Here is a 27,557-nt window from a genome sequence, read left to right on the forward strand (position 1 = left end):
TCCTGGAGTATAAGGTTGATGCCTTATATAAACTTTTCTCAAATTTACATATGGAGCAGAAAATTTTTTGAAATTACCGCATGATCCTAAACTTTCAAAATTTTATGCCCATATTATATATTTTCATGGGAGTGTTTATTCAAAATTTCCCCCAATTACTCTTTCTTTTCTTCTTTTTATTTATTTATTTATTTATTTGTGAATCTAAACCAAAGATATTGGCTTGCCATTTATTTTTTTTCTTTTTTTTTTACATCGCCATGATGGTTAATAATAAACCATACCACAACATGGGGGGTGATCATACCCACATGGGCTGACTGCTATAGTGTCAACCAACGGTCCAGATTGAATCTAGGCCGACTTGATGGTTACGACCTCATTTTGTATTTGAATTTTTATTTTTTTTCTACAAATCCAAATCATTTGAAATTTTAGGTGTTCTTTCTTCTCATTAATGCGTACCCAATAAAAATATAAAAAAATAATTCATAAAATAAAAATTGACCAAAATACCTCCAAAAACTTTTGGGATATTTTGGCCAATTTGTATTTTATGATTTATTATTTTTATATATTTTTATTATATTCTTCCATATTTTAAAAATAGACGCTCAAAATTTCAAGTGCTTTGGGTTTGTAAAAAATAAAAATAAAAATTCAAATATGAAATGAGGTCATGACTATTGGATTGGGCCTAGATTCAATCTGGACCATTGGCTGACACTATAGTTGTCAACCTGTGGGCTGATAGGATCATATATATATATATATATATATATATATCAATCATTTGAAATGATGATGTTAGCTAGTCTTTTTCATTTAAAGTTCACTTGTTTTGGGGTCAATCAGTGGGGATGGGTCCCCTACCCATGTTAAAAGTGGAACTCAATAAAAACGGGTCCCCTACCCATATTAGGAGTGGAACTCAACGAGAACAACCACTCCTTGCTCTTAAATGAGAGTGGGTGATTGACTTTGTATCTCTACATAATATCTAGTTCCTCTTAAGAAAAAGAAAGCACTCCATCATTCCTACAAATATGAAATAGAGTACAAGTACTTTATCTCATCAATACCATTCACATCTAAATTTTTATTTTCACTTTTTTGGTAAAAGAACATGTGGCTAGTGAATGTTGATGTGCTTGTCCTCCAAATTTAATTTGGATGGCCCTAGCGCCACTTTCGGGTGTCACTGAATTAAGATATTTTCACATGTAACACATGAAGTTTTCAATTCAATGCATCAACTGCAGCTGTTTAAGTGCAATCTCCTTCCACAAATCCGTTTTGAAGATTAATTTTAGATCTAAAATTTGCAGATTGTTAATGCTAACTACCATGACCATGATGAATATGATTAAAAAAAGGGTTTATAAAAAGGGTTTATTTTAAAAATCTATCGGAAAAATTTGTTTTAATGTTAAAAAAAACCATCTAATTGATCATCTCAACATTGAGATGTATGAGTATAAAAGAAAAAGGATTTTGAGTCCCAGAAATAGTGCATCTTGCAGCATATTATCTAGACCGTCCATTTTCAAGTTTTTCATATGTCTATAGATCTACTTGATTTTAACTATTTTTGGAGTTTAAATTTTATAATTAGGTATGAAAATAGATTTATAATCCTGAAAATTATTTACTCCCAAATTATATGTCATGATAAAATTTGGAGATGCGCCTAAATTGGATTGTTTAAGGTTGCAACCTTATAAAAACCACACACTTTAGGTATTAAAGTAATTAAGATGAACATTTATCTTTTTCATAGTAAAGATTTTCCCCAAGAGTTCTTTCTTTCCAATTGCTTTACTGGGTTTTAAAATCTTGGGACCCTACTTTATAAATAAGGTCGAGACTTTTTGTTATAAATATGGTGAGTTAGTGAGCCTTATCTTGCAAGATTGACCCGACTTAAATTTCGTTTTTTTTTTCTCTGAGTTTTGAATATACATTTATTGTTAATGTCGGCATTGGCAAAATCAAAACCTCAGTGTAGACAACAAAAGAAAAAGAGAAAAATAGAGAGAAAAAGAGAAAAATAGAGAAGTGGAGAAGGGTAGCCCAAGAGGTGAGAGTTTTTTTTAATATATTATAACAATATACAATATATGTATGTATGCATGTATGGGGAATGAATTCATGCAATATTTGTATAGTAATATAATGAAACAATCTAAAAAAAACAATGTCAAGGCTATTTGTTTATTGCCAATTTTTAAATATACAGTCTTTTCATTTCAATGAACAATCACAAAAAACAAATTTTGAAAGCAAACCCTAGAAAGTAGTGTTTTAGACCAATTAATGTAGGCCGCCTATTTTGGTAAGATGCTTCGGTCTAGGGCTTATAAGGATTGTTTTCCCTTTCTCAAATTTTTAGATGACTTTATTACCATTATATAAATAATAATAAAAATAAATAAATTGATTTTGAGTTCATGAAGGACTAGATATTGAAATTCACGAAATGGATGATCTAAATTAATTGTTGAAGGGGACTCATTTTGATCACATCTATATGCAAATTGAATTTTATTTTTTTTAGGCCCAAATATCTTCAAATTGATCACCTTGACATCAAGATATATGAGCATGAAAAAAAAATGGATTTCAAATTTTGGAAATAATGTATTTTGCAATACATTTTTAGACAGTCAATTTTCAAGATTTTCAAGTTTTTCATAGATATGTTGATTTACCCTATTTTTGAAGCTGTAAACTTTATAAATAAATATAGAAATGTATTTTAAGGCAATCGCAAAGATTTCCAGTAGTAAAACCACATTTCTCGATACTATTTGAAGGTAGGCTCTAATTTGATTGTTAAGAGCGTAGGCTCTATACAAACCGCATTATATATATATATATATATATATATATATATATATATATATATGGAAAAAGTTCTTGTACTCCCTATGCGTATCGCTACAGTATATGCCCAACGGCCTAGATCGAATATGGGTCGATCAGATGGTCACAGTCGTCCGATAGTGTTTGAATTTTAATTTTTTTTTTATGAATTGGAATGATCCAAAATTTGGAGCATGTTTACATATTAGTGAGGCGCATCTAATAAAAATATAAAAGAAATAATTCTTTAAAAAATTGACCAAAATACCCCTGAAACTTTTTGGGGGTATTTTGATCAATTTTTTCATGTAACATATTTTTCGTAGATTCACCTATTTTTAATGAATGCACGTTCCAAATTTCAGATCATTCTAATTTGTAAAAAAAAATAAAAAATAAAACACGTCCGGATATCCGTGATTGTCAGATCGGCCCAGATTCGATCTAGGTCGTTCGGCGTACCGTAGTATATATATATATATATATATATATGGGTGCGATTTCTATAAGGTTGCAATCTTAAACAATCCAAAGGAGGTGCAACTCCAAATTTTATCATAATATGTAATTTTGGTGTAAGAAATTATTAAGATTACCTGAAGATCTATTTTTATATTTAATTATAAAAATTTAAACTCCAAAAATGAGTTAAAATCAAGTAAATATGTAAACATATGAAAACCTTGAAAATAGACGGTCTAGATAATGTGTTGCGAGATGCACTATTTATGGGACTCAAAATCTTTTTTTCCCTCATATTCCTACATCTTGATGTCGAGATGACCAATTAGACAACATTTTTTTATGGAGTTTTGAGGTGTATATGTAATTCTACATTTTAAACTTTTTCCTATATATATATATATATATATATATATATATATATATATATATATATATGTAGGAAAATACTGATATTAGCCCACTGGCTCATATGAGCCCAACGACCCAAATTGAATCTGGGCCGATCTGATGGTCACGACTTTATTTCGTATTTAAATTTTTTTTTTTTATAAATCCAAATAACTTAAAATTTTAGGTATATATTCTTCAAAAATAGGAGAATCTAATAAAAATATCAAAAAAATAAATTGTAAAAAATAAATTGACTAAAATACCCCTGAAATGTTTTGAGCGTATTTTGATCAATTTATTTTTTGTGAATTATTTTTTAAATATTTTTATTAGGTGCGCTTTGATGAGAATAATAAACTTCTAAAATTTCAAGTTATTTGAATTTGTAAAAAAATCTTAAAATTCAAATACGAAATGAGGTCATGATCGTCAGATCGGCCCAGATTCAATCTGAGCTGTTGGGCTCACATGTTCTTAGGAGCTAGTAGGTTAATCTCAGTATTTTCCTTATATATATATATATATATATATATATATATATATATATATATATATATATATATATATATATATATATATATATATATATATATATTTCATCTCCAATAATACATTTGCTTTCTATATTTTAATCTCTAGAATGTTTGCTTGCTTAAACTGCCGTACATGCCACATATTTGCACACGTACACGAGGGTTCTGTTTTCCACACTTCTGCCCCTAACACCAAAAACCATTTCAAAATTTTTAAAACCCCCCAAAAACTAGCAATAAAGATTTGAGGTACACCTAAATCATTACAGTCAGGTCGGTTGGGAGTTAACACAACCTTAAGGTGAGCACCCCTCCACAATTCTTACCTCTAAGAGCACCCCACACATGGTAGGATAACATAGCATTCCCATAAGGACAGGCTCGGGATCTATGTGCTGTATCCAACTCGAACTGCATTTGACCTTTTTCCTAGTTAGGCCCACCTTAATTTTGTCAACATAGGATAAAAATTTTCAAATCACTTTGTGTGTTGGTAGCATAAATTAGATTATAATATAAAAATCTCAGCTCCAAAAAGTTTTGATTTGCATATTCTCATAAAGAAAAGTTTTTGGAGCTTGCACAATAAATGAGAGCTAATAGCTTGAAAGGTTGTTGTATTGATGTCCCAACAAGTTAGAATTCTATCACCTCATGCTTGAAAGGGCATTGGAAATTGAACAAGTCTTCTCTTGTTTTGGATCATGTGATTTATGCACCTTCCCCCCACAGTGAATGACATAAAAATGCAAACTTTTGAAATAATTTTATGTTGGATCATGTGATTCATGCACCTTCCCCACAATGCATGACATAAAAATGCAAACTTTTGAAATAATACTTTTGGTCTTGGTGGTGGGTTCCTTCTCACTTCCTTTCAATGATACTTTTGGTCTTGAAGACTGGGCTCGGAGAGGTTGGGGACTTTCCTATACTTCTAAAGTTGGTATTCTAAGAGTAAACAAGGAGGTTTTCTTTCTTCGCTCTAAGTAGGATGTCGCTCTCTTATTACAAAAGCGTTTTGTGAGGATTAGAGGCAAGCTGTTATCTCTTGATCTTTGGAAACCGTCTTCCCATGATTCTTATCTGGTGAAGGAAAGTCAGTGGATTAGACTTTTTGGTGTCCCTTTTCATGCATGGTTGGTCAGTAGCTTCCGTAGCTTGGCGAAGCAGTGTGGAGAATTATGTGACGTCGACAAAATTCCTTTACGGGTCCTGATCTTCGGGAGGTAAGGATCCATATCTGGTCGCTTAAAGGTGCAGCCATTCCTAAGAGACTTTGGCTACAGGTGGGTCAAGAAACCTTTTCTATTCAGGTGTGTGTTGAATCCAAGGTGAGTATTGTGGGCCCTCAGGGGGGACATGGATAAAAAGCTAGACCTGTGGTGGATAAAGAGGGGTGGCAAACGGTATGGAACATGCAACTGCGCAATGGTGTGGGCCATTTCTTTCAGGCAATACAAACTTTTGTAGCAAAAAATCTACCAGGTCAACTAAGGGCGTGTAGGGGGGAATTTCAAATTTTGAAAATCTCAAAACGCTGGGTTTCGATTGGGCGGTTCCCAGATACTTGGGTGAGGTCCTCAGGGAGCATTATGCATGTGGATCGTCCACAACCATCTTGTGATCGTTTGGGCTCACCTGCTACAGGTCCATCGTCTTTCGACATTGCAAAATAGGATGGCGTATCTCTGTCAACAGGATCCTTGGTGAACTTTTCGGAAGCTGCTTTATGAAATACGGAAACATGGCAACTGCTTTGTATGGGCCTGTGTGCCTTCCCCTCCCAAAACGGTTCGTTTCCTCCAAACTTCCTTTTTCCCCTGGTAAGACGGTGGACGCCTGTGAAAAAACTTTATCTTGGCTTTGGCTTCTATTAGCTTTCCTTCATCTTCGATCCTCGGCTGCCCTGCAAGTGGTGCTCGTGATACTCGGCAAGATGTTTCCCCTCCTTCACAGGCATGGGGCAAGGAAGGGTAGATCTTTGAAATGTTCTAGCTTTGACCTAGCTTCAATCGATCCATTAACGTTAGTTGTTATCGATGATGATTTGGAGTAGGGGTTGCTTGAGGACGATCCCCTGGGGGAGAACGAGGTTTCTAAGGAGTCTACCCCTTTGGAGCCTCTTTCTCCAGGTTCTAATTTTGAGATGGTGGAGATGAAGGACTCTTACCCTTTACACATTCTTCCTGATGAGGATCCTCATTTGCGTTTGGAGAAGGAGCAGCCGAAGGGGATGAACCCTTCAATGGTGACTCCAACTAAAGGTGAAGAGTCTTGAGAACATGAAGTTTCTGAAATGGCTGCCCCCGTTGTAGCTTATAGTGTAATGGACTTTGAGGTCCCCATCGGTGTGGTGTTCAAGCAGATTCTTGAGGAGAAGAAGGCTACAAAGGGGTTGGCAAGGGAGGTCTTGAATGTGTGTCAGACCCCAATTTAGAATGAAGATAAGAAGGGTAAAAGGAAAGGAAAGGGACCAGTGAAAGGGACAAGGCACTCTGTGAGGCTGGAGGCTCGAGGAGTTCTTAGTGGTGCAAATAGAAGATGGCTTCTCTTCATCAACATCGAGGGACGATGACTCAGAAGATGCTCTAGAGATGGATAAGTGCTGGGCGGACTCCATTTGTGGTAAGAGCTGGGATGGCTCTTCATCCTCTAAACCTTTCTGATGTTAATTCTCACTTGGAATGTACAAGGTCTAGGTGACCTCAAAAGAAAGAAAGATGTTCTTTTCTTAGTTTCTAAATTCAAACCCTCTATCGTTATTCTCTAGAGACCAAACTCCCTGCTCCCAGTTTACCGGTGGTCAGGGAGGTTTGGGGGAGTGGTGCAGTGGATTTTGCTGGATTAGATTCAGTTGGGGCTTCTGGGGGGTTGTGGGTTTTGTGGGATCCAACGGTGTTGAGATCCTTTTGCCATCTTTTGAAGGATAATTTTGTTATGGTTGGGTTTGTTGGGCCTTTAGTTGATTTTAAGTGGGGTTTAGTGAATGTTTATAGCCCTCAAACTTTTGCATTGAAAGAAGTTTTTGTTGTGCAGTTGTTAGATTTTATTTGTAGCTTTGATTTTCCTGTTTGCTTGGAGGGGACTTTCATCTTGTTAGATGGCCGAATGAGAGCAGTTCTGGGGGCTCTATTAATTCGGCAATGCGACTTTTTAATCGATTTATTGAGTCTTTTGCTTTGCTTGATTTTCCTATTGCTGAAGCGTCTTTTACTTGGTCCAATGGGAGTACTTCAAACCTATCTATGTCTAAAATTGATAGGTTTTTGGTGTCTGGTGAGTGATCTGAGACATTCCCCTTGGCCGCTGTTAAAGCACTACTAAGATTGTCTTTGGATCATACTCCATTGCTGCTGAGCACCAAACACTTCATGGGGGGTCCTAGGCCTTTCCGGATGGAAATTGGATGGTTTCAAGAGAATGACGTTTGTGATCTCGTTAAGAGAACTTGGGAAAATACGATTTCTCTTGGCTCTTTAGATTTTCAACTCCATAAAAAGTTACTCAATATTAAGCATAGGCTGATAGACTGGAAAATATCTAACGGATTCTCTATTTCTAAGAGAATCGAGAATGTCTTTTGGGATATCCAGGAGATTGATTGTGCCATGCATAATCTTGGAGTTTGGTCTGAGGGGATGGGAAGGGAGAGAAGTGCTAAATTGAATGGCCTTAAGAACCTTAGAAGGTTTGAAAAGATTTATTGGAAAAAAGGTATAGGGTAAGATGGTTGAAGGAAGGGGATCTTAATACGAAGTTCTTTCATTCCACTGCGAATGCTAGAAGGAGGCAAAATGACGTGTCTGGTTTGGTTATTCAGGGAATTAATGTTGAGGATAGTTGCGATGTCGGGTACAGTTGTCAGTCATTTCCTCAATGCTTTACTTCTGAGGTGAAGAATATCTCGAGGATGTCTAGAGTATGGTTTAAGGTTCTTTCTACTGATGATTGTCTCTCTTTGGAAAAAGATGTGACTATAGAGGAACTTAAAAATGCAGTGTTTGCTTTATTAAGGGATAAGGCTCCAGGCCCGGATGGTTTTCTTTTAATTTTCTTCCATAAGTTTTGGGACTTAATTTGTGGTGAGCTTTTGAAAATGGTGAGAGGGTTTCTTAAGAGAGGAGAGTTATTCAAAGGGGTCAACTCAACCTTTATTGCGTTGATTCAAAAAAATCGGTTATTACCTCTCTTGGTGATATTTGACCAATTAATATTTTGACGAGCATTTATAAAACAGTGGCCAAGGTACTGGCAGAACTGTTAAAGACTATTTTACCGGCAATTATTTTTGGGCCTCAGTTTGCTTTTGTCAAAGATAGGCTGATTTTTTATGGTGTACTGGTCGCCCAGGAGTTTATTCATTCAAGGATTATGCTCGGACATGCTGGGGTGGTTATAAAACTTGATATGGAGAAGGCTTACGATCAGGTGGAGTGGGGTATCTTGTTGGAAATTTTGAAAAATATGGGTTTTGGTGAGGATTGGAGAAAGTGGATTTTTGGGTGTCTGTACTTGGCCCATTTCTCTATTTTGTATAAAGGGAGTCCTACTGGTTTCTTTAAGGCTTCTAGAGGGCTGTGGCAAGGGGACCTTTTGTCACCCTTTCTCTTTACCATTTATGCAGAGTGTTTCAACCTTCTAATCAAGAGTATTGAGAGAAGTGAGCATTTTTATGGTTTTCAGTTGCCAAATGGTGGGCCGTGCATTTCTCATTTGCAATACGCGGATGATACATTGCTCTTCTGGGAGGCGGAGGCTGACCAGATCAGTAACATTGCGACCTTCTTGAAGTGTTGTGAGATAGCTCTGAGTCTAAAAGTTAACTTCACAAAATCTGCAATTGTGGGGATTAACTGTTCGAATTCTTTAACCCAAGAGTTGGCTAATTTAATGGGGTGTAGGGTGGAGCACTTCCCTATTGTTTATTTAGGAATGCCAATCTCAGATGGTCGCCTCCCTTTGGCTGTTTGGGACAAAATTATTGAAAGAATCCAGGTTAAGCTTGACCTTTGGAAGTTTAAGTACTTGTCGTTGGGGGGGGGAGGCTTACCTTGATTAAAGCTTGTCTTTCTAATTTGCCAATTTATCAAATATCCATCCTTCAAATTCCGACGTCAGTTGCTAAGAAAATTGGGCTGTTGATGAGAAATTTCCTATGGTGGTCCTTTCAAGATGATAGGAAATACCATCTAATAAGGAGGGACAAAGTGTGCACCCAAGATGAAGGAGGTTTAGACCTTCGCAGAATTAAATTAGCCAATCAAGCTTTGCTATGTAAATGGTGGTGGAGAAGTTTGAAATTCAAAGATCAGTTATGGTATCACGTAATTGCTGCTAAGTATGGGGTAGATAACTTTGGAATGTGGGTGGGCTCTAGGAGTGGAGTACGGAGTATGTCGTTTACTTGGAGAGCCATACATTATTATAGACCACTAAATCATAGAGATATTCTGTGGTGTCTGGGTATTGACTCCAATTTCTCGTTCTGGCACCATAAGTGGTTGGGATCTTCTCCCTTAAAATATTTGTTTCCTCTGGTTTTCCAAAGTGTAAGCAATCCCAATGCCTCAATTTCATATTATTGTAAAATAACGGACAACAAAACTACTTAGAATTTAATTCTACCTTATAACAGAATATCTCATGCTCTTTTTGATGAATTCTCTGCTCTTTTATCTCTCTTGAATTCTATCTATGTCACAAGTAATGGCTCTGATGAGGTAGTGTGGGAGATTGATAAGAATGGGGAATATTCAGTCAAGTCTATGTATCGTTTTTTATTTCAAGATCGCTAGCGGTGGTCCATGCCTGAACTTGCAGTGATTTGGATATGACCGTTACCTCTGAAAATTCAGGCTTTTATTTGGCTAGCATCTCAGAACAAAATTTTAACGGCAGATAATCTTATTAAAAGGGGTAAGATCTTGCCAAATATTTGCTTGATGTGTAAGGGAGATAATGAAACTGTCGATCATCCCGTCCTCTATTGCGCTTTTGTCTTTAGAGTTTGGAATTGGTTCTTTGGTCAGCTTGGTATGGCTATGGTTTTACCGCATAAGATTGAAGGAGTTCTGGGCAATTTGTCACTTCATTTCCTTCCAATGGTTGGAGCAGTTATTTGCCAAATTACCAAGGGGTGATATTATGGGAAATTTGGAAGGAGAGAAGTATAAGAATTTTCGAAGGGAGCTCTTTACCTTGGGGATTTGTTCGTGATAAAATTCTATTTGGTTATATCTTTCTGTCTCTAAGGTTGGTCGTGATATTTTGGAAGTGGATGTTAGAAGAAATCTTTTGAATCTTTTCTTTATCTTTTCTTTATGAATTTCCTTATATGTAAACCCCGTAGTAGATGAATGGCTCATCTCTTGGGGACATTTAAGTTGAACTTTGATGGGAGGTCTCAGGGAAATCTAGGGCCAACAGGCTTCGGTGGGGTAGCTTCTGACTAGAATGGTTCGGTTATCTTCTCTTATGCTGGTCCACTTGGTAATAGTACAGCTAATTTTACAGAAATGCAGGCTTTACTTCATGGAATCCAGCTTCTGGTAGCTAGGAATTTTGGTAATCATTTTATTATTGAAGAGGAGTCCCTTAATGTCATAAAAAGACCAAATGCCATTGGGAGCTACGGTCTTTGCTCTTAGAAATCTGGGATACTGCTTCCTCTTTAGTTGCCTCTTTTGAGCATGTCTTTAGGGATGTCAATGGGATGGCGGATTCTTTTTCTAAATGGGGCACTTTTTTATCTGAGACTTCTGTCTATGACTCTGTAATTTCCTTTTGATCTAATAATTTTTTTTATCTCTATCAAAAAACAAAAGAAATAATTTTATGTTGTATATATGTATATATATATATATATATATATATATATATATATATATATATATATTGATGTAGAGAGATAAAATAAAAATTTGAGAGAATATATCGTCTCTCAAGATTTGCAAGGGAATCCATCTAAAAAAGATAAGATCAACTTTACTCAATTCAAATCTCTTCCCTTCTACAATGAGGGACATCTTCCCTTCAAATATATTTAGAAATAAATAAATGAAACAACTCACAAAAAATAAACTCTCTCTTATCTCTTCCTCTCTAACTCCCACGTAAATCTCTATCTCCTTATATTTTTATCTTCTCTTTCAAAAAGATTATAAAATATAATTTATACTTATCCTAAAAGATAAGCTATTTCTTAAACCAAAAAATAGGAATTTATGTGTGACAATGAACGCCACTACAAAAACTCAAGCACAAAAATCCTCCCACCTAATTTATCCTAGCGTAATTGTTACTCCAAAAAAAAAAGAAAATTAATAACACTAAATTTTAACAAATCTCTCTACACAAATATCCTACTGCCAATTTGTATTTTCAGAGGATTTCAAAGATTTAAATACTTTTAATTGATGCTATGAAGAGCTATGACTCCAATCCTTGTGAGATGACTAAGAAAATGTCAAATTTGATATATATTGGATGGAATACTATGTATTGTAATAGTACTGGATCTTATTATAAGTTAAAGTAAGTTAAATATTGTTTTAAAAGGATTTATAAGATGGGCAAGCTTTCTATGTTTCCCCTACAGTATAAAACATGTATACTTCCCCTTATATAACCGTCTATTTTGAATGGAGGGTTAAGATTGCCCCAATCACAGTCATGTCTCAACACTATTTTATTTTTAATTTTTTTCTATAAACTATTTTAACATCAAATTTTGGACGTCCAATCCTATTAAACTTGCACTAGCGAAAGATGTAAAAACAATATTTTTAATAAAATAAAATGACCAAAATACCTCTAAAAATTTCAAAGGGGTATTTTGATAATTATATTTATCAAAAAATTATTTTTAATATTTTTTATAGGTGCGCCCCAATGAGAAGATGGCACATACCAAATTTCATATTCATAAAATTTATATAAAAAAACTAAAAATAAAATACTTTGAGATGTCGGATCTAAGATCAAATGGTGAGTGGCTCTCTTGATCAAAATTGAACGGCTGGATGGTAGGGGAAGCATAGATCTTCTATGTTGTAGAGGAACTATAAAAATCTTTCCCTTATAAGATTGGTCTTGAGCGGTTGGCTGCGGACACTTAAAAAAACCACTAGTAAATAGAGAACAAGACATTGAAATATTAGATTTTTAAAAATTTTATGTAGTTTGGTATCCGAGAAAAAAGCTAAAATGATGATGATATAATATGAGACCTTATTCTCTCTTGTATAGCGCATGAGTTTTTTAAAATCAAAGCACGTCGAGGATTTGGTTTGTACTCAAGACCGTTTGTGTACATCCACATATAACTTATTTTTTATTTGAAGCTCATTAATTATTGCTTAGATTATCATGGCCACTTTAATTTTTGATAAGTGTATGAGAGAGAGAGTGTATGAGAGAGAGAGAGAGGATGGGCCAGCTGGGTCGGGTTAGACCGGCCAGGAGCAAAGACACACAGGGCCGGGCTAGACCGGCCAGGAGCAAAAACACACAGGGTCGGGCCAGGCCAGCATGGGCCACAAGAAAGACCCACAGAGCAAGGCCAAGGCAAAGGCTTCTTGAGCCTAGACTGGGTCAAGCGGGCCCCGCCAACCTTAGCCTGGCCCGTTTCCTGGCCTATAGTGCCATGGCCCCAAAAGACCAAGTGTCAATCGAAATGAATTAATGTAGCAAAACGTCTCTTATTCAACATTGTTAAAGGGATTGGTGCTCCTATTCCTATAAGCAAAGTACTTAAATTTAGTTGTCCTCGAACATTTGTGATTCTATTTGTTCCTTTTTCGCTCATAAGCGTTGTGCAGTCTCTTTTTTGAAAAAATTCCTCCCAAATAAGTCGAGTGAATAGAAATATGCTCGGAAGTATAGTATACATGCTCTAAAAAAAGTCGAAAAAAAGGGAAGAAGCAAGCATGAACTCCATGCTCTGGTGTAGCAGTCCTAAAACACGCAGCACGAAAGTTTCACTGCACCTCCTAACACACCCTCTCCTAATTCCATTTTACACCACCTGGCCTCAAATCTATATAACAATATGCTATGAACCCCCAAACCTGCAATTATCAGCTTGATTGATTAAGATAATATGGCGAAAAATGTTGTTCTCTTCTTTACTCTCATTGTTCTTGGTTCTAGCATTGCTCAACAAACTCCTCAATGCCAAGAGATGAAAAGGGAGGAAATGGTTAGAGATCTCACGCCATGTCTCAGCTATCTGACTGCTGATGTGAACAGCCCGGACACGCCGTGTTGCAGCGGTGTGCAGAATGTGAATGCGGGTGCTAACAGCCGGGATATGAGGCAGTCCATCTGTGTATGCCTCAAGGAAGTCGCCAATGGCATCCTGAATCTCAAAGACGATCGCGCCGCGGCACTCCCGGGGCTGTGCGGGGTGAAGCTGAACGTCCCCATCTCTAAGAGCACTGACTGCACCAAGTGACTCTCTTTCTCATGAACACTAGCATACACACACTTGCTCACAAACACCCTTAACCGTAGAGTGATGGCCTCCGGACTGGCCAAGGCAAGGCCCAAAAAAGCCCAAAATGTTCATTTTTTGGGCCTGGCCTGAACCAGTGGGAAAACGTGCTTCCATACCAGGCCCATGCCCGGCTCAAAAAGAGAGTAAAAAAATCGAGTTTTTTTAACGGAAATCATATAAATCTGTATTTTATATTTTTTTAAAAAAAACTTTTTCAAAAAAAAAAAATCGTCTTCTCTATAACTTTTTTTCTTTATTAACTTAATATTATTGAATTTTGGTTTAAAGATAAACAAATTAACAATAACAGTACATTAAAAATCTTAATTTAACAAAAAATTCCATCAAAGATTTCACCAATAAGTTCCTTTAAAAATATTGTACAAACTCCAAAATAATAAGATATCAAAGTGATTCTATATTTCAAAATAATACGTAATGTTAAAAGAAGAGTATCCCAATGGAAAATCTTATATTTTCTGTGAACCGAGAGCATCTTTATAAAAAGAAAGAGGGAGATTCAATACAGAAAATAAATGTTTACTGATTCCCAATTTTTGCTGGTTAACATATGTGGAAAGTATTTGGTGAGTGGTCCATGGTCCTTACGATCCTATATCTCAAAAATAATAGGTAATGTTAAAAGAAGAGTATCCTAATGGAAAATTATTTTCTGTAAACCCAAAGTATCTTTATAAAAAGAAAGAGAGATTTTCAGTGATGTAAATATTTAGGTAGGGCGATTTTTAGAGAAAATAAATGTTTACTGCTTCCCAATTTTTGCCGGTTCACATGATGCGGAAAGCATTTCGTGAGTGGTCCGTGGCCGCCCTAGGTTTTAAAGGATAATCCTTGAAAAATTGAAATGCATGGTCTAAAAAATAATACAAAATAGATCATCTTCAAAGGTTAATACTTATTTAGTTTTTTCAAATTCAAGATCTTAGTGGTTGAGATATTCAACCTACCAAATTTTAGGTACATATAATTTTTTAACATGTAGAACATGCAATAAATAAATAGATTTTTAAATTAAAAATATAAGTTTTATTTTTTTTCCAAACAATTAATTTTACCTTATTGGTGGAAAGACCATAACTCCACATCCATCTTAATCCATCTTTAAGGTGGATGTGGGATGCCCTAAAAATGGTGTAGCTCAAGAAAAGTCGATAAACACTAAAAATCTGAAAATGAACAGTCTTGATAATATATTACAATATACACTATTTTTTGGTCTTTAAATCATTTTTTTCTTTTATGTTCATACATCTCGAGATCGAGACGACCAATTTTGATATTTTTTAACGTCGTAGAAATCATTTGTGTAGATCTTTGAGGTGCACTTTACTTCCATACTATAGTTGACACGTTATACAGACTTTTTTTGGACCGGTTTGGATGGGTTGCTTGGAAAATAGCGACAAATCCAATTATCCAATGTAATCCAAGCCATTTGGACATGTTTGGATCACCCCTCTTTTGGATATGGCACCTACAGACAGCTCTTTTGCTGTCTGATTTGACTTTGGCTGGACCGCTTGCAAGCAAACAGCTTGTTGTGTAACACGTTTTTGTGGAATTATCGATGGCCTAAATTTTGTGGAATTAAGGGGCCGTTATTTGGTATAACGGTAAAAAGGCTCAGGTAGGGTTCGAATTTTAAGAGCGGTCACTTTGTTCATATGCCAAAGGTTAAGACCGTTTTCAGCCCACCCATCCTGAGAACCTGTTTAGGCGGGACCAACACCAAGTTAGGGCCTTTTATTTATGGAAAAGGTTTATATAAGGTTGCCACCTTAAAATGTAGAATCACAGATGCACCTGAAAAATCTATCGAAAATGTTGTTTTAATATTGAAAAAGCCCTTTAATGAATCATCTTGACATCGAGATCTATGAAGATGAAAAAAAAAAAGTTTTTGAATCTCAAAAATAGTGCATCTTGCAATACATTATCTAGACCGTCCATTTTCAAGATTTTCATATATTTATAGATCTTCTTGATTTTTACCATTTTTGGAATTTAAAATTTTCTAATTAGGTATGAAAATAAATTTAAAGATAATACTAAGAATTTTTTACAACAAAATTATATGTTATGATAAAATTTTAAAGTGAGCCTTAATTGGATTGTTTAAGGTTGCAACCTTATAAAAATCGCACCCTTTATTTATTTATTTATTTATGAATGGCCCAAATATTTCAAGCAACCAACCCCTTGGTTTTTAAAAAGCTCCCTGTGTCTCTCTCTCTCTCAATCTTGATTCAGATAACTTATTACTTTTATTGTTATCATTTGTGCAGAATCACTTGAGGAAGATTGTCGTCTTACCTCCACAAATAACCCAAGATCACTTTGAATAAACAATACATTGTAATCTAAGTGATATTGAAGATGCTCTGTCATGTGAACTCTTTCTTCGATGCAAGCTTCTATCATGTTGTTTTGCTTTCTAGTTTCTCTGTCTGTCACAATTTCTCCCTATCATATCATAGTTTGATATTTTAAAAGCCGGGACTATGAGGCCAAATCAGGCATTGCACCAATCCGAACGGCCGCTTCAAGCCGATTTTTCTAGAGCAAGAATTGGTTAGAGGAAAGGTTAGATAATAATTTTAAATTTGAAAGTTGGGTAATTGAAAAAATAATAAAAAAGGGTTGGAATTGGGGGATTCAGCTTGTCCGGATCACCTAATTCCCAGATATACTCACTTGTTTCTTTGATAGAACCAAGTCGATCAAAACTAGACCGATTCTCTATTCGGACTAAAAATTGGGCTGGTACCATCAATTCAATTTGAATCTCCCAATCCCGATCGGATTGAGAATTTTTAGAATATTAATTTCATGGGATGAGCACAATTTAATGTGTCTTTGGCCCTATTGTGTTACAAACAAAAATGTTTACAAACAGTGGGGAAGGGAAAAATGGGAGGCTTGTGCGCTCTGGTGATGGAATTCAGAATCAAGGAAAGGCACCCTTGATGCTTTTCGGATCTTAAAAGTTGGGGATTTAACATGTAGAACCTAGCAAGCAACATCAAAGAGCAAATAAATATATAAGTCGCTCTATGTGCCTCAAAGAAATTAATATCCCAAGATTGAACAAGACCATTTAATTTTAAAGGGAAAGATCTAGGTGTTCAAGAATTTAAAATTTAATTTTTTTTCTTCAAAATGATCATCTGATGTAGGGGTGGCAACGGGTCGGGTCCGGCTGGACCTGGACCCAGACCCGAATAGATTCGGGTCCAGGTTTTGGACCCGGACCTGACCCGTCGGGTCCAAAATTGGACCCATACCCGTACTTGTCGGGTCTCAGGTCCATTGTCATCCTCACTATGGGATGCTTTTTTTTTTTTTTTTTTGCCCTTTTTTTTAGCATCATATACTTGTATTATTGGCAACAAGGTCACAATCATCCGCTATTAGATTTCAAGCCATGTGATTTGTCATTTAATAATTAAAGATGACTATTAGTTTTAATTATATACGTTCCTTAATACACTGAAATGAATAGGACTTAAAGTAAACTATTTTATCTCTAACATTTTACAAGTACAGGTTGGGTCTAGTTGGATCCAGACTCGGACCTGGACCCTAGATAGTGTTCGGGTCCAAATGCTAGACCCATACCCGACCCGTGTCGAGTATACACGACGGGTACTGTGTCAAGTATACACGACGGGTCCCGTGTCTAGCCCGGGTCCATTCCCACCCCTAATCTGATGACACTTGGATCCTAAAAATTCAGAAAAAGAAAAATTCATAGAGTTACCATTTTCTCGAGAGAGTTGTTATATACTATGTCCCTCATGAGCATGAGATGCACACTCAATGAATATTTTCCAGCTTTTGCTTGTGGTAAAGTCTCCTCTCCGATTGCCTTGGGTCCTAAGGCCCAGTTTGGACGTCAAATAAAAAATCCTACATCATTTTTTTTTTTAATTATTTCAATGAGAAACATGTTCATCTTATTTTATATTTTTGATAGAGTATTTGAATTTTGTTAAAATATTAAAAGTAAATTTTATTAGTCAGATATGTTTATTTGAATGCTTTGCAAGTAAATTATGACTTCATATTTTTTTTCTTTATGTTTTTCATTATATCATGTTTAACCAACCTTGATCTTTAACTCTCTTTTCTCATGGGTTTGATAAACAAATAATGTGGAAAAAATTAAAGTGTTTCATGGCTATTGAGAGGATAATGAACAAAAGTAATAGTAAATAAGAGACTTTAATACCAGTTCCATAACCCATAAACCATGACTAATTTCGCCCATTTTAAAGATTATGATCTCAGTTTTATAATATCATGGGGCAAGCTTAACCTTATATCTATATATTGACCAAAACAAAATCCACAAAATATTATTATCCAAAACAAAATAGAAGCATGGAATTCACAATTACAACCAATCATATATTTTTATGCTAATTTGTACTCAATGTTAAACAAAATAGTCATCCCAAAGTGCATTAGCAATACAATCTCCCAATTCATCGCCATCATTTTTATGAGCAAGGGTTTACATTGTTATGCAATTTGAGATTATTTGTTTCTTCAATTGGTTCAAAGTTCAAGATCCCTATCATACTCCTTGTAGAGCCAATCATCACCACCAGCTATAGATCAAATATGATTGTGCAAAGTGCAAGCAATATTTCATAAATATATGATGTTGCTACTTTCAAGAGAGGCAACCATTTCTTCAACACAACAAATGCACATTCACATTAGGCTGAAATTTCCCATGTGGTTTCCTAGGGTATATGATGCAATGTATTAGGGCAAGAACAAGCTCACCCTGCTTGAATGAGCAATTTTTCGTAGGCATTACCCATTTGTGCTTGATATATTTCTCTATTTTGCTTGGCACAGAGTCGCCTTTCATGTAATGCTTCAAGTTCTTCCAAGCGAATCATAGTCCTGTCATCTTCCCACGTGTTATTATATACTATCACGCGTAAAGACGGTATTTTGAAATATAGGGGTAAAACCGATTCTCCAACATAAATAAAGGCATGTGTAGTAATCACAATTGGTCCTCTCGTTGTGGTCTTGTAAACGTACAATACTTTCGGTAATCTTTCATGCCAGTCTCTTTTTACATTAGAGACTACTGCCTTATGAAGTGCATTGCATAAAGCTTCATCGAATACAACTTTACCATTAGGTTGGGGTTGGTAGATTGTAAAGTACTTTCTGTTGGGATTAGCAAGGATTTATAACATTCACAATTATTGTGCATTCATATCAATATAAACAAGCAATGGAAACTACATAATATCAAAGCAATAACATGAAATGAAAAATCTAGCAATATTCAATCCACAGAGCATAAAGATTTAACGTGGTTTGATCACAAATCGTGACCTACATCCACAGGAGAATGACGCGAGACTTTACTTACTGATTTGGAAATATTACAAAGTGAAATCGAGCTCAAAATATCAATTTCTAGCAACCCTTTCTCACTCTAAATAGAGCCCCAAAATAAGGCACTAAGAGCACCAAAAAATTCTTTTTAACGTTTTCTCTTACTAAAACAGGACATACAGCAAACCCACAATAGAGTTCAAGCTTTTTGCTCACTCTATCTCTAAAACAAAGTATACTAAGCTCCCAAGAGAAAACCCAATTGCCACCCAATCTTTCTATCTTTTTCTCACTCTTTCTCTCTCTAAACAAAAGGGTTTTAGTCCCTTTAAAAGCGTAAAGTTCTAACAACACCACAACTATTGGATTAGATGTAATCCAATGGCCCAAAATAAAAAAGAGAAAAGTTAAATAAAACTCCCACAAGTACTATTTGTTTTTACACATGTAACAATCTCCCACTTGAAGACAAATCACAAAGTCTTTGAAATAATCGCCAATGCACCACTCTCCATCCACCCGAGGTTACGTCTCCTCCAACCCCGAAAGCCTTCTACACGTCGTATTATTTTTAGTTCAGACAACCTTTGTTAACATATCAGCAAGGTTCTTCTCAATATGAATCTTGTCCATTTGTAAATCTACGCTCGAGGGCCAACCGAATAAAATGATATCCAACCTCTATATGCTTTATCTTGGAATGATACGATGTATTCTTAGCCAGATGAATATCACTCTAGTTATCACAATGCACAATATATTTTTCTTGTTTCACCCCAAACTGGCTAAGTGACATTCACAACCAAATCATTTGCTTCGCTGCCTCAGTCAATGACACATACTCATCTTCAGTTGATGACAAGGGAACGATATCCTGCAACCTTGACATCTACCTAACTACACCACCATCAACATTGAAAATATATCAAGTGGTAAACCTTCTAGTATCACGGCATCCTGCATAAACTTCATCTACAAAACCAACAACTTCCAATTATGAATTTATAAAACACAAGCATACATTTCGTGTCCACTTCAATACCGAAGAATCCACTTAACTGTTTGTCAATGGTCCCAACTTGGATTAGACATAAATCTGGAAACAACTCCCACTGCATGGGTAATGTCAGGTTTAGTACAAACCATTGCATACATTAAACTACCCACTACAGAAATATATGAAACATTCTTTATCTTATTTTTATCTACCTCATTCATTGGAGACTCCCTTTTAGACAACTTGAAATATGCAGTTAATGGCATAGAAACAGGTTTATAGTCAACCATATTGAAGCACTCAAGAACTATAGAAATATATTTAGATTAACTTAACCAAAGCTTACCTTGCTTTCTGTCTCTATGAATGTACATGCCCAAAATCTTTTTGACTGGTCCAAGATCCTTGGTGGCAAAATTCTTGGACATATCAAGCTTTAAACGCTTGGTTTAACACAAATCATTGCTAGCAACATGCATATCATCAACATAAAACAACAAAACAGTAAAAGAATCATATGTTGAACCCTTGAAGTACACACAATGATAAAAAACGTATTTAGAATAACCTTCACGCAACATAAAGCTATTACATTTCTTATACCATTTTTTAGATGCTTTTTTCAAACCATACAATCCCTTTTTCAACTTGCAAACTAAGTTATGATTGGTTTTGTTCTCAAAACATTCAGGTTGACATTATTGGAGAGTCCCTATATAGAACATTATTCATCTTACTTCTATCTACCTCATTCATTGGAGACTCCCTTTTAGACAACTTGAAATGTGCAGCTAATGGTGTAGAAACATATTTACAATCAATCATATTGAAGCACTCAAGAACTTTAGAATATATTCAGATTGACTTAACCAAAGCTTACCTTGCTTTCTGTCTCTATGGATGTGCTTGCCCAAAATCTTCTTGGCTAATCCAAGATCCCTGGTGGCAAAATGCTTGAACATATCAAGCTTTAAATGCTTGGTTTCACACAGATCATTGTTAGCAACAAATATATCACAATATAAAACAACAAAACAATAAAAGAATCATATGTTGAACCCTTGAAATACATACAATGATCCAAATCGCATTTAGAATAACCTTCACGCAGCATAAAACTGTCAAATTTCTTATACCATTGCCTAGATGCTTGTTTCAAACCATACAATCCCTTTTTCAACTTGCAAACTAAGTTATGATTGGTTTTGTTCTCAAAACCTTCAGGTTTACACATAGAAATTTCTTTATCAAGATTACCATGCAAGAAGACAGTTTTAATATCAAGTTGTTCTAGCTCCAAATTCAAGTTAACAACCAAAGATAAAACAACTTTAATAGACCTATGCTTAACAACTTAAGCAAAAATTTCATTAAAATTAACACTTGGTTCTTGTCCATAATCTTTCACCACAAGTCTGGCTTTATATCACAGAAGACCATTTGCCTCCCACTTAATAACATATACCCACCTATTCTTCAATGCTTTATTCCCATGTGGAAGTTCCACCAACTCCCACGTGTCATTCTTATGCAAAGCATCAATCTCCTCCTCCATTGCTTTATGCCACATTTCAACATTAGGGCAATAAATAGCATTCTGAAAAGGCTCAAGTTCACCACTATCAGTATACAAAACATAATAAAAGGAAGGAGAAGACCTTTGTGTGGGTTTGTGAGGGCATGTGGATCTTCTCAATTCTGGCTCAGGTGTAACAAGTATGCCTTCTTCATCTTGAACTAATTCAGTGTCATCCACTTAACTAGCATCACCTACATCAAAATTGTCTTGAGTTTGAGCTTGACTCTCTTTCAGTTGCCGAGATAAAACAATGGGATTTGGTTCTTGTATATCCAAAACAAGTCTTTCTTGTTTCGGCTTTTCTTGCTTCTTTTCAAAAGCCATCATATTCTCATTAAAGAGAACATTCCGACTTTTGATAGTTTTATTTGCAATAAGATCCCAAATCCTATAACCTCTATCATCACCACCATACGCAAGAAAAATACAACTTCTTGACTTGACATTCAGCTTGATTCTACTTTTGCTGGGCACTTGAACATAAGCTTCATACCCAAATGTTCTCAAGTGTTCATATGACACACTCTTACCTCTCCATAGAATTTCAAATATTTCACCATTCAAAGAGGCACTGGGAGATCTATTAATCATACATATAGTTGTATTAGCAATTTCTGCCTAAAATTGCTTACCAAGACCAGATTGTGATAGTATGCTTCTTTCTCTTTCAATGATGGTCCTATTCATCATCTTGGAGACACCATGTTGTTGTAGTGTCCCAAGAACATTCGTTACTATGCGAATGCCATTATCTTTACAAAAAGTATCGAAAGTATTCGAGCAATATTCACCACCATTATCAGTTTGCAAGCATTTTATAAATCTCTCTGTTTCTTTTTCAACCTTGGCTTTAAAATCTTTGAAAACTTCAAAAACTTGATCCTTAGATGCCAATGGATAAATAATAATCTAAAAACGTGACAAAATAAAACGCTCCATCAAAAGATTTAACATTAACAGAGCCACAAACATCAGAATAAATCAATTCTAATGCTTTACTTTTTTTATGAGATTCATTTCTTTTAAAACTAACTCTATGCTGCTTACCCATGGCGCAATGATCACAAAAATCAAGAAAGAAATGCTTAGAAATAGAAATAAGATTTTGAGTTTGCAATACGTTCATACCATGCTCACTGAGATGACCCAAACCGCTATGCCAAATCTGCATATCCTCATGCCTACTAGCTACAACAACGATCTTCTTTGTAGCATCATTCTTTTTTGAGTTGTGCCATGAAGAGTGTAGAGACTCTCATCTTTTTGCCTTTTCAATATTGTCATACAACCTCGTGAAATTTTCCATGACCCATTTCCAAAGCTAGAGTCATCTAATTGCCCGACTGAAATGAAATTTTTCTTCAACGCAAGAATATGCATCACATTTCTCAATGTGTGCTTCTTTCCATCTGATTGCTTCATAATAACATTTTCAATGCCCAGCATTTTGAAAGCTCGATCATCACCAAGATAAACCAAGCCACCATCCAAGCCACCATCCACATCAATGTAAGATGAAAAATATGACCTTTTTGGGTAAACACGAATGAAGCACCAAAGTCTAAAACCCAAATATCTGCAATAGACAATATTGTGCATGCAACAGTAAAAGTGACCTCATCTTCAATATCTGAAACTGTACTTGTTTCGGCATGGTTTATCCTTACCCTTGGCATTTTGCTTATTCTTTAAATAATAATAATCTTTCCTTGTGCGACCAGGTTCTTGCAATACCAGCAAGTAACATTCTTGCCTTGTGACTTGGACCTGCCTCTGCTATGAGATTTGCCCCTATTAAATCCATAGGGTTGGTCTTTATATTGTGTTCTTCCTCTATCTCTTGCTGCCAATGCTTGATTTGATTCGGCAAGTATTTTGGTGGATGCCTTTCTAGTCTCTTCATTTAAGAAAGAAGCTACAACATCTTTTAAATAAAACTTGTTACCCATTGTATTAGTCACAGTAGTAACCAAGGTATCCCAACTAGCAGGCAAAGAACTCAGCAAAAGCAAAGATAATACTTATTCATCCAAATTCACTTTCAAAGACCTCAATTGTGTAAAAATTGAATTAAATTCACTCACATGCGACCTAATTGGACCGCCTTCTTTCATTTTCAAAAGAAATAATTGTTTCATCGCATTTATTTTATTTGCACCAGAGGGTTGCTTAAAAGATTGCCAAAGCTCTGTAAATGTTTTATATTGACAAACATTAAATAAAATTGACGGTGAAATACATGGTCTAATAGCTGCCAAACATTTTCAATCAAGAACATCCCATTCCCAATCTTCCATTCCAACAGGCATGGCCTCCCTACTTCGAAGTGGCCGATCTAATTATTTTTCGACAAAATAATCTTCTATCATCATTTTCTATATTGGCCAATTACTTTGATTTAATTTTTTAAATTCCATTACCCTTTCCATTTTCAAGAAAAAATACAACAAATAACCACAATAGCAAAAATATCATTTCTTCACAGACACAATGAAGAAAAAACCTAAGCTCTGATACCAGTTGTTGGGATCGATTGGTGAAAATCGGCAAAGGTAATATAAACAATAAATGGAAACTATACAATATCAAAGCATGAACATGGAATGAAAAATCCAGCAACATTAAATCCACATAGCACAATATTTAACGTGATTTGATCACAAATCATGACCTACATCCATGAGAGAATGACACGAGACTTTATTTACTGATTTGGGAAGATTACAAAGTGAAATCAAACTCAAAATATCAATTTCCAGCAGCCCTTTCTCACTCTAAACAAAACCCCAAAACAAAGCACTTAAAACATCCAAAAATGACGTTTTTTTAACACTTTCTGCCACTAAAACATGGTATACAGCAAACCCACAATGTATAGTTCAAGCCTTTTGCTCAATTTTTCCCTCTAAAACAAAGCATACGAAGCCCTCAAGACAAAACCTAATTGCGGCCCAATTTCTTTATCTTTTTCTCATTCTTTCTCTCTCTAAACAAAAGGGTTTTAATCATTTCAAAAGTGTAAAGTTCTTACAATACCACAACCATTGGAATATAAAATAGTTTTAATCTTTTCAAAAGAGTAAAGTTCCTACAACACCACAACCATTGGATTAGATGCAATCCAATGGCCCAAAAAAAAAAAAAAAGGTCAAATAAAACTCCCTTATGTGTGATTTGTTTTCACACATATAACACTTTTCTCATCAGATGGAATTCTTACTGAAGTTTGGTGATATTCTAATTTTTGAATTTTGGTGATATTCTAATTTTTAAACAGATAGCCATTATCTTGGGCCGTAGTGGGAAGATGTAGTCCTAGGTATTGTATGTAATCTACCAAATGCTATCACCACTCACCTTCCTCTACCTGTGTGCAAGCAATGCATTGCGCAAGCAGAGTTTGTGGAGTAGCTGAGGCAGTAGTGGGGATTAATAAGAGTGTGGTTTACACTCCATCTTCTAATTTTTGAAGTGGACACAAAGACGATTATCTCAACCGGAATGTCCGAAATTTCATCATCCTCTTGTGCCTCACGGCCAGACGTCATGCGAACTTGGGGCTGATGACTTTTCTCCTCAACTTCTAGATTTTTTTTTTTTTTTCACCAAAATTACCTGGTTTTGCAGCATTTTCAATCGTGGACAACTAGGAAATCCCACAAGTTTTCAACCATTTCTCTTGGTTAAGGCCTATCCCTTACTAACAAAACGGGACATGCGTGTTGTTGGGTGTTTATAATGTTGGAAAGCTCAACTTCCTAAGCTATCTGACATTAAAAATAGACATTAAAAATATCATACTTATTATAAGTAGTTGCTATTAATTATATTCTACTATAGTAGAATTAAATTAGTATGATAGAATATATTTTATTATATGAAATGTTTAATAGATAGAAACATTAAACTATTAGAATATTTCCTCCAATATAAGAATAAGAATTTCAATTCTATCATTTTAGATAGTTAATTTATTTTTAATAGATTTTTATTTATGTTTTATTCATTTTTAATTTTCTAAATTTAGAAGTAAAATATATATATATATATATATATTGAAAACTCTTCCCAACACATATAGGCGAAAATGAACAGTGATTTCGCCTAGCCGCATCACCATCCAAACTTCATCGAACGATCATAATTGTCTGATAGTGTTTCAATTTTTATTTATTTTTCTACAAATCCAAATTACTTGAAATTTGGAGCGTGTGTACATCTTAGTGAGATGCATCTAATAAAAATATGAAAAAAATAATTCATAAAATATAAATTAACTAAAATGCCCCTGTAAATTTATATTTTTATGGAAAAAGTCTTCCCAACTCCTATAGGCAGAAATGAACAGTGATTTCGCCTACCCTCATCATCGTCTGAAATTCATCGTACAGTCACGATTGTCCGATAATGTTTTATTTTTTATTTTTTATTACAAATTGGAATGACCTACAATATGGAGGGTATGTACATCTTAGTGAGGCACAGCTAATAAAAATATAAAAAAATAATTCGTAAAAAACAAATTGATCAAAATACCCCCAAAACGTTTTGGGGGTATTTTGGTCAATTGTTTTCATATAAAATATTTATTTGATATTTTTCATAGATTCAGCTTTTTTTGATGAACAAATATTCCAAATTTTAAAACATTCCAATTTGTATAAATAAAATGAAAAATAGAAAATAAAATACTACCGGACAATCGTGACCGTGCGATAAACGTTGGACGGTGAAAAAGGTAGGCGAAATCATTGTTCATTTTCGCCTATAGGTGTTTTGTAGTATCTTCCATATATATGTTGTTTTCTATGCCAAAAGGTAGGCGAAATCATTGTTTTCTATATGTTGTTTTCTTTTTCAATAAAACTTTTAAGATGTTGTATTTTTTGTATTAGTTCAGGAGATTGGAGTTTTTCGCTTATAAGCTTATGTTTGATTTCCAATTGTAAGGATCCTAGGAAGTTTTCTTTATTTTTCATATTCTGTTTAACATTATTTATTTCTTTAATTCTTGGTTTATCAAGAAATTCAAATCTAATGGGTGTACCATGTATATTTGTTTCAAGGCCTGTATGGGAAACTATAACTGGATATAATAAAGTAAGAAAAGGGACTCCTAAGATTACAGCTTGGCTGAGTCCTTTAACCATGATAAATGGAGTAGGGAAGCAATGTCCTTCCGTACATATTTTTGCATTTGAAAGTTTGTATTTGATAAATAGTCTACTACCATCGGCTGTATTAAGGATTTGGGTAGTTTTATCAAAATATTTGGTAGGAACGAGTCCTTCATTAAGACAATTTAAATCAGCTCCTGAATCTATTAATGCTAAGGATTGAAACTCAAATTCATCATTTATCACAATAGTTATTAATACAAACCATTTTTGGGTTATTACCTTATTTATAATATTAACTGAATGCCTATTGGATGATGATTCACCATAAGTCATTTGGTCTAAATAATCATTGGGATGATATGATTGGAGTAAATGATTGAACTCTACTATGTCTTCCTCAGTATGTACTTCGGAAGTATTATTATGAAGTTCGAGAATTTGAATTCTTGTTTTTAGTTGAGCTAATTCTATTTTGACAGTATTTACTTCAGCTTTGAGGTCAGCAATAGTGGGTTCTTTTTGAGTAGCTTCATGCTGACTGATTCTTTTCATTATATCAGAAAAATTATAATTATCAGGAGGTTTAACCAATGGTATATGTTTTGTTTTTGATTTAGTTAGATTAATAAATTGAGTAATTATTTCTCTTTTTTCATTGGGATCGGATATTTTTTCTATCAAATCTAGAATAAGATTATCTTCTTTTGTTAATGTATGAATA

At 34.8% G+C, this 27,557-nt stretch overlaps 1 protein-coding gene and 1 long non-coding RNA gene across 3 annotated transcripts; one reads left to right on the plus strand and one right to left on the minus strand.

Moving 5' to 3' along the window:
- The first annotated feature begins 13,342 nt into the window (after nucleotides 1–13,342).
- Nucleotides 13,343–16,210, plus strand: LOC148783825 (non-specific lipid-transfer protein 1-like). The gene is made up of 2 exons (XM_088864694.1): nucleotides 13,343–13,706; nucleotides 16,059–16,210. The coding sequence occupies exons 1-2, from the start codon at nucleotides 13,357–13,359 to the stop codon at nucleotides 16,066–16,068; spliced, it is 360 nt and encodes a 119-aa protein (XP_088720820.1). The 5' UTR covers nucleotides 13,343–13,356; the 3' UTR covers nucleotides 16,069–16,210.
- Nucleotides 16,211–19,144: 2,934 nt separating this feature from the next.
- LOC110006490 (uncharacterized) lies at nucleotides 19,145–22,963 on the minus strand. 2 transcript variants are annotated; one of them, XR_016054013.1, is made up of 5 exons: nucleotides 22,845–22,963; nucleotides 21,018–21,076; nucleotides 20,484–20,602; nucleotides 20,200–20,252; nucleotides 19,145–20,112 (listed from the first exon to the last, which is right to left on the minus strand). It is a non-coding gene; the product is annotated as an uncharacterized LOC110006490 (long non-coding RNA). The 2 variants fall into 2 exon arrangements; XR_002279495.2 differs by lacking the exons at nucleotides 21,018–21,076; nucleotides 22,845–22,963 and having other exon boundaries at nucleotides 20,484–20,625.
- Nucleotides 22,964–27,557: the final 4,594 nt, after the last annotated feature.

This window comes from Amborella trichopoda, chromosome 1, assembly GCF_054954075.1.
Source record: "Amborella trichopoda isolate Santa Cruz 75 chromosome 1, AtrichopodaSantaCruz75HAP2 v2.0, whole genome shotgun sequence".
NCBI classification, from domain to species: domain Eukaryota; kingdom Viridiplantae; phylum Streptophyta; class Magnoliopsida; order Amborellales; family Amborellaceae; genus Amborella; species Amborella trichopoda.

Bases quoted from the DNA above. Each gene is read 5' to 3' on its own strand.
- LOC148783825 (XM_088864694.1), top strand. From the start codon at position 13,357: ATGGCGAAAAATGTTGTTCTCTTCTTTACTCTCATTGTTCTTGGTTCT.